The sequence below is a fragment of the Solanum lycopersicum genome, chromosome 8 (assembly GCF_036512215.1).
Source record: "Solanum lycopersicum chromosome 8, SLM_r2.1".
Lineage (NCBI taxonomy): Eukaryota > Viridiplantae > Streptophyta > Magnoliopsida > Solanales > Solanaceae > Solanum > Solanum lycopersicum.
This window is the reverse complement of record NC_090807.1, coordinates 3,740,985-3,749,802: the sequence shown is the minus strand read 5'-3', so window position 1 is coordinate 3,749,802 and position 8,818 is coordinate 3,740,985. Positions and strand designations below refer to the sequence as shown.

The 8,818-nt window shown below is 32.7% G+C and overlaps 1 protein-coding gene across 1 annotated transcript; it reads right to left on the bottom strand.

Moving 5' to 3' along the window:
* Positions 1 to 314: 314 nt before the first annotated feature.
* Positions 315 to 5,154, bottom strand: LOC101265661 (ubiquitin-ribosomal protein eL40 fusion protein). Its single transcript, XM_004244607.5, has 5 exons — positions 4,934 to 5,154; positions 4,744 to 4,830; positions 4,246 to 4,348; positions 565 to 631; positions 315 to 480 (listed from the first exon to the last, which is right to left on the bottom strand). Exons 1-5 carry the CDS (start codon positions 5,034 to 5,036, stop codon positions 454 to 456), a joined length of 387 nt encoding a protein of 128 aa, XP_004244655.1. The 5' UTR covers positions 5,037 to 5,154; the 3' UTR covers positions 315 to 453.
* Between the last annotated feature and the right edge of the window lie 3,664 nt (positions 5,155 to 8,818).

Sequence of the window (8,818 nt, the reverse complement as noted above, 5' to 3'; positions counted from 1 at the left end):
CGAGAGGAAGGACAAAGGCATATGTATATTAGATAGATGATTGTATATTAAATGGATATTTTTCATGTTCAAAGACTAAATGATACAAAAGTGGAGGATGGTCAACCATTAAATCGAAAATACGTATAGAATTGGAAATGTAACTTTTAAGTTATAATCACCTAAAACGATGCTACCTAATACTTCAGCAACAAAGATAAGATGGTGATAGAAAATAAAACACAGCAAATTAGTAAATACTATGACAAGATGTGATCTTAAAAAACATAAAGCTAAAATACTGATAAAGAAATGGACATCTGCAAGAACTATCGAAGTAGCAAAAAATCTTCATATACCTCTCAAATACAAGTCAATCAAAATCTCTCAAGGGTAAAAAGACCAGGAAAGCCAAAAATAAATCGGAGTACGATATTTTTCGATAAGAACATCCAAGCAACTAGAATTCAGTATCTACTTAATCTTCTTCTTAGGCCTCAACTGTAATGACAAAAACAAACCATTTGTCGTTAGCTAAATGAAGTGTGCAAACAGAATAAAATAAATGTATTTGATGATATAAACCTGGTTGCTGTGTCCACACTTCTTCTTGCGGCAGTTGACAGCACGAGGATGCAACCGCGCATAGCACCTTCAGAATTTTTTAGAAGGTACGCATTAGAGCAACTACTGGAGGAGAAAGAAAGAAAGAAAAAAGAACAAGGAAAGAATGATGACAATACATATTATTAGCTTAAAATTACTAGGCATAAAATTAGCAGAATCCCTTTTGCTAGTGGCCATAAACATGCTAAGTCACTACATTTGGGTCCATTGAGTTTTACCCGCTTTGAACAATGCACAACCAAACTACCTCTATGACAACCTGCTATAACTTTGACTAATTTGAGGAGCAACCGGAGGGAGTACGGTAGAAAAATTTTGGGAACCTTCCAAACACAACACTGAAAACTTTAATCCCACAATCATTAGTATTCAGCAATCCATCCAACTCTGAGTGTAGTAAAGTAAATTGGATTAAAAAATGACAACCATCTAAACCCAGGCAGATGGCTAGAATTTTGGGAGTTAAACATCTTCGGGACAACATAAAGGTGTAATACAAACAAATTTGAAATGAACAGAGGAAAAGATGAGTAGAACAAAGTAAATATACAACCTTTGCGAAATAAAATACTACAAAGCATCCAGAACAACAATAACACCAACTAAACATAGTATATCTACAATTGCTAGATAAGTTCAATGTTTATGAAATCATTTGAACATGACTAACTTTAGAGGTGAAAATCTGGCCTACAATGACGCGACTGCAGAGCAAGCACAGAGATCCGATGATGAAAACTAACTTGGAAAATTTTAAAAGAACATAACTTCTAAAAATAAGGGGGGTGGCTTAATGCTGATGAGCATATATATTATGGGACGGTGGTGTGGCAAGAAGAAGATAGTGTCAGGAGGAGTTGGAAGAAAAACAGAAAAGGGAAGAAAGAGCCAAGAGCTAGGTCAAGGGTAGGTGGAAGTACAAAAGGATTGTAAAAGAATGGGACTCAAATGTTGGAAATTAGAGTCCACCCATATGGGATGCTCTAAAGGCCAGTGGGGTAAATATAGTAATTGTAGTAATTACTATTGACCCTAATTAATTCTGTAGCAGTGTTGTGGACGGCGAGAGGCGACAAAAGGCGACAAGGGCCTGCCTCGCCACGCGGCGAGGCGAGCGGCGAGGCGCTTGCCTTTTTGAATAAAGGCGCCAATTAATACCAAAAATTAAAAATATTTAATTGCATATTTTATCCAAAGTCTTAATAGCAATAACACATATCAGCAAATATTCAATTCAAAAACCAATAGAATGTCTAAAACTTTAAAGACCAAACAATTCAAAATACAATAAACCAAAACTTTAAAAGTCTATTCTTCTTCAAAATTATCCAACTCTTGAAGAGCAAAATCTTCTACATCATTATTTTGCTAGCATCCGCCATTGATTATCAAATTCAATTAATTCGCTGTTTAGGAATATTGGAATAAATAATTAGGTCTTAGGAAAAGAATTTTTTTAAAAAAATTAACACTTGTTACACTAACTGAGTCCTCACTGCCTGAGTCCTCACTGCTGCTTACGCAGCTTACCAAAATAAAAAAAAATGAAGAAGAAAGAACAGAAAAAATAAGAACAGAAGAAGAAGAAGAACAGAGACGCGACATTACCTGAAAACAGAGAGTCGCGAGGTCGCCGGCGAGGGAGAAGAGACGCGACAGCGAGGGAGAGCGAGGAAGCAGAGACGCGACAGCGAGGGAGCAGAGACGGGACAGCGAGGGAGCAGAGACGGGACAGCGAGGGAGCAGCGAGGGCCGGCGAGGGAGAAGAGAAGAGTCAATCGAGAGAGAGAGTCGCGAGTTTCAGAAATTTTCGAAAGTAAAAAAAAAACCCTAATTTTGACTAATATTATTAAGTCAAAATTTTTTTAATCAAAAAGGCGGCGCCTTTCTCTCACCATTTCAGCGCCATTATCGCCAGGGCATTTTCTCCTCGCCTCGCCAGAGAATGGCGAGCCACCCTCGCCTCGCCTCTTGCCTTTGGCGACTAGGCGAGCGCCTTTCATAACACTGTTCTGTAGTATACCTACAATGCACGACTTAGAGATATACAAGACATAGAACTCTCAAACTATCCATGTTCACTTCTCTCACAATCAAATTGAGTTGAGATTGTGACGCAAGGGGCTACTCCAATTCACCGTGACAGCCAACACAGACAGGTAATTGCATCCACAGTTCATCCTAAATCATTTGTGTCCACTACACAAATAACCTGAAAGTTCTCCTTACTCCTACTTTGTATAGATTAATGTGTTAATGATTCTTTCATTGGTAACAAAACTATTGACTTACGATGGATAAGCAATGAAATAAGGTAATTATAGGGTGAGATTCTCGCTCATATATCTCTTTGTCGTATAATGTAGGTTTACTCATATAGAGAGAGAGAGAAAAAACCGGGGTTATATATTTACCCTAATAGACTAGTACAACAAACCCTTATTCCACTGACACCATAATGGGAGTGCTCAGCTTATATGAGAAACATATTCTCATCTGATCCCCGAAATCAATCATACAGGGAAGTAGATCATGCCAGAAGCATGTTCCGTGAGCTTAACGGTATATATCTACTTATAGCCTTTCATCGAGTGCAAATCTACTAGTATGCAACATCCCAAATCATATGAATCTCATTCTATATAATTCCAAAATCTCATGTATTAATACAGCTTGTATTCACAACTATAAACTCAAAAGTTATAACTTATAACTGGATCACCAATGAACAAGTTGATGAGATTTCAACAATGATCCTCCTCCTCACAAGGTCCTCTTAACATCAACTACTTTTCATGCTCTGACAGACTGAGTCTGTGCTCATGGTAAACATAATAAGATAACTAACTTCAAACTAAGTCTCAAGTATTCGATTGAAATCACTAAGAGTACAAATCGACAATCGTGAGCCATCATAAAGGCTCTGGTCTATCAGAACAATAAATTGAGGAATTGAAAGTAACCAAAAATTTGAGTTTTGTGGTCAATAAAAGCAGAAAATAAAAGATAAGAAAAAACAAATTGTAATATTTGATTTCAAGGATACAATCTCTTAAATATCTTTAATCTGAAGATAGTCTCTTCCCATCCAACTATTAGGCAAGTGTTTTACCTCTTGTTCTCGAGTTTGATTGAGTATTTAAATTCAAGAGCTAGAAAATTGAGAATATTCATATATTTAATAGCCAAGGTACTACCTAAAGGCATATCCAACCACATAATGGAGCTCAACATTTTTGTGATGAAAGCTGCAACATTATCAAGAGAATGTTCTTATATTTAATGTCCAACCAACATATGTTTCTAGAAAATACTTTGACAGCAAGTTCTTCTCTCCCCTCTTTCACTAAAAGGCAAGGTACCCAGGATAACACTTGAATAGCAACAACCATTTTACTCAAAGACTATGTGCTTTTAATCCACAATTTGTCCTCTCAATACTAAATAGTTACACTGCTACTAATTAGAATATCACACAGGGGAATTCGATTCGTTCCTAATGATAGTTTAGGATGTTAAAACTGCATGTGAGATTTCCCATCTACCACAAGTAAAAAACATTACCACTAGTATCTTCATAAGCATAATGAAAGAGATGGCCCAAAAGAAGGCTAGTTATAATTTTATCATGGAACCTACTTGCGGCATATCATCTTCTCCTGATTGTATTTCCTAGCCAAAGCCATCAAAGATGGCTCAATGATTCCACCACGAAGCCTCAGCACCAGATGTAAAGTTGATTCTGCATTTATCAAATACAAAACATTTTTAAAAAAAAATCATTTAACTTTCACTTCAATTTGGGAGTAACTATTAAATTCAAAAATTACATAATAACCTAAGAGAATATCGACCTTTGACTAGTAAAATTCTGTCATCTTATTCGACTCAACCAGCTCATACTCATATTCATGGGGGAGGCAAACAAATTAAACTGTTAATACGTGGTTATCCTTCATGTATATGTAATAATAATATATGTTGAACCACCTTTGGCTTCTTAATGTGTCTAATTCTTCATATTTCATTGAAGCAGTTAAATAGAAATGCTCATATTTGGTGCTAATAGAACACAATTATTAGAATCTTCAATCTATTAATTGAATGTTAACTGTTGCTCAGCCACAACTGACTCACCTTTCTGGATGTTGTAGTCAGCCAAAGTGCGGCCATCCTCAAGCTGCTTACCAGCAAAAATCAGTCTTTGCTGATCCGGTGGAATTCCTGAAGCACCGAAAAACATAAAAGCAGAAATCTAAATACAAAAACAATCATAAAATTACGCAAATAGAGAAGCTTATACATTCAAAAACATGATTTTCCGTACCTTCCTTGTCCTGTATCTTAGCTTTAACATTATCGATGGTATCGCTGGATTCAACTTCCAGCGTTATCGTTTTACCGGTCAGAGTTTTCACGAATATCTGCATTTTCGCCTTCTTCCTTCACCTTCTCCCCTACGTATCACACAAAAATTTATATGTAGGGTTTAGTTCCGAAATGGCTTAGGCTTTTGGGCCTAACTTATGGAATATGAGGGCCCAAGATAGTCCATAGGACAAAAGATAGTGGGATATTTAGACAAGTGTTACACGTAAGACAACTTTCACATATAGCAAATAAAAGATTTTATATTTATATGTTATAGCAAAGTTTGCATAATTACGCTCCATAGTAGACACAGAAACTGTATAATTCGCTATACATATACAGTTGAAGCAAATTATATAAAACGAAGTATATAAAACAAGAAAGAGAAAGGTTCTTGGACAGAGAACTGTATAAGACGAAGTGTATAAAATGAATTGTATTATTATAAGTGTATAGAACGATTATATACAATTTGAATTTGTATAAAATGAGAAAGAGAGAAAGACAAAAGAGACTTCACAAGGAATCTACAATTGAATTGAATCGAATTGTATATAACGAGAAAGAGAGAAATTAGATACAATTTGAAAATTGTATAAAACGAGAAAGAGAGAAAGACAAAAAAAATTGGGTAGGGGAGTATTTTTATTGTATAATTATAAGTGTATATGATGAAAATATATGTACTTGCATCTGTATATATAATTTTCTCACGCATTATACAAACAGAAACGCAATTTATACATTTTGCTTCTGTTTGTATAAGTGAGAAAGGCGAGGATGATGAGCGAAATTTTGGAAAGTGGCGAGCAAGATCTGGAAGAGGGGAACAAAAATATATGTATTTATACAATTTTCTCTGCTTTATACAATTAGAAACAATTTTTATACACTTGTGTTTGTATAAAAAGTGAGGAAGCGAGCGAGAGATTGGAGGAGGGTGGCGAGCGAGATATTTGGGAGAGATGCGTCTAGCAATTTTTTGCAAACCTTTGCTATGGAGCACAATTAAATCAAACCCTAGCTACTCCATTTATTTTAGGTTATTAGTTTGCTATTATACAGAAGTGTATAAAAATTGTTTCTAATTGTATAAAGCAGAGAAAATCGCATAAATACATATATTTTTGTTCCCCTCTTCCAGATCTCACTCGCCACTCTCCCAAATCTCGCCCACCACCCTCGCCTTTCTCACTTATACAAACAGAAGTGAAATGTATAAATTGCGTTTCTGTTTGTATAAAGCGTGAGAAAATTGTATATACACATGCAAATACATATATTTTCATCCTATACACTTATAATTATACAATAAAAATACTCTCCTGCCCAATTTTGTTTGTCTTTCTATCTTTCTCGTTTTATACAATTTTCAAATTATATCTAATTTCTCTCTTTCTCGTTTTATACAATTCGATTCAATTGTATATTCCTTGTCGAGTCTCTTTTGTCTTTCTCTCTTTCTCACTTTATACAAATTCAAATGGTATATAATCGTTTTATACACTTATAATAATACAATTCGTTTTATACACTTCGTTTTTATATAGTTCTCTGCCCAAATGTCTTTCTCTTTCTTGCTTTATACACTTCGTTTTATACAATTTGCTTCAACTGTATATGTATAGCAAATTATACAGTTTTATGTTTGCTATGGAGCGCAATTATGCAAACTTTGCTATAGCATACAAATATGAATTTTTTATTGAAAGTTGCTCATTAATAAACCGATAAAAAAAATTGGCACATATTAGCCTAAAAGTAGCTTATCAACATTTTTTATTTATTTTTAAATAATAAAAGATTTGTAATATCATCTCTCTTCTAGCTTCCAACCATTACTCCTTAAAATTAGCAAAAAATTATTTAGAATTATCTCACCTTTCAAATTTTTAAGTATTTTTTGAAATAATAAAAGAAAATTAATTTCATCTCTCTTCTAACTTCCAACTATTTCTCCTTAAAACTAGATTATTCAAAACTCTCTTCTTTCAAATTATTTTATATTTTGAGAAATAAAAAAAAATTAATATAGTATTTTGATCATGATTACTCTTATTTCAAAAGTTCATATGAGTTCATTACTCATCAATTATTTTGCCTTTGAACTCAATTCATATTCATTTTCTTAACAAATTTGTATACATTTGTTCGTTTTCATAATAAATTAATTTATATTCATTCTCTTAACGAATTTGTGTACATTTGTTTGCATTAGTATCTATTAATCAATATTTTTCATAGAATATATTGACATACATTTGTATTGGATACATTTGTTCATATTCATATAATTTGGTATACATTTGTTCATATTCATAATAAGTTAGTATACATTTGTTTGTATTTATGATAAATTGGTATACATTTATTTCCAATAATATCTTTCAAATTAACATTGGTATATATTTGTACTGGATAAATTCGTCCATATTAATTTATAAATTGGTATACCTTTGTTTGCATTAGTATTTTTATAATTTTACATATGTATACAGTTGCTTGCATTACTACTTTGATCATTAATAAATTTAGATAATTTTAAGTTATTATGTGTTTGTTTGTATTCATTAACAACTTAGATACATTTGTTGAAGAAAAAATAAATATTCATTATCAAATTCAATCAATGAAATTCAATATTTTAAAAACTTGTCAGAAATATATTAATTAATTATTTATTAGAAATTGAAAAAATCTCAATTTAGGAATATATTGAAGTTTTTGGGGGAGGAAAACGTTGCAAAAGATACAAATACGATAATTTGTAAAAAGAAAAAATCTTGCATCCAACTACAAGATAAAGAATGTAGATAATTTCATTTTTTTTTAAAAAAAAAATAGCCCATACAATCAATATAAATAAAATTCATATGATTTGAGTTATTACTTACCATGAAGAGTTAATGTTGTGTTTGATCTTTGATGAAAAAATTTTAGAGAAAAAGATAGAAATTCTTAACTTGAAAGAGGGAGAAAAAAGGAAGAAAGAGAGATTGAAAAATATAAGGAAGAATACGACATAAAAAATTTATTGACAAATTACAAGGAGAGAGAAAAAAGGAACAATAAAAGTAGACATGATAACTATAAAAAAATAGAGTGAGAAAATTAGGGGGAAAAATTTATTTTCAAATAAAAAAGACATGGCTATTCAATGCCAAATAAATAATAAAAAAATCTTTTTTGCTAAAAAAGTTTAAAGTGGGCTATTTATTGCCAATAAACTCTATAGGTTATCATACTGTGCCATTTTTTCTATATTTAGGCAAATAGTCAGCCGTTAACATTACCTAGCTAATTTAATTTACGGGAACTTTCACATAGCCACTAAATAATAGTGTAACACTCTCTAGTGTCCATAACTATAGTTTAATAATTAAAATTCGTAGGTACATGTTATAGGGAGGATAGAGGTGAGAGAGAGTGGAAAAAGTGAGAGAGATGAATTGTATATTATATTGGTTAGATAATTGTATATTATACATATGTATTTGTTATATATAGCAAGCGAGATTGGGAGAGATAGGAGAGAGGCGAGCAAAATTGAGAGAAGGAGGAGAGAGGCGAGCGAGAGAGGGCAAAAAGTGGGAGAGATGAATTGTATATTATATTGGTTAGATAATTGTATATTATACATATGTATTTGTATATATAGCAAGCGAGATTGGGAGAGATAGGAAAGAGGCGAGCAAGATTGAGAGACGGAGGAGAGAGGCGAGCGAGAGAGGGAGGAGAGTGGGAGAGAGGTGAATTGTATATGTATATTGATTAAATAATTATATATTATCCATATGTATTTGTGTATTCTAATGAATTATACATATACAAATGTGACTAA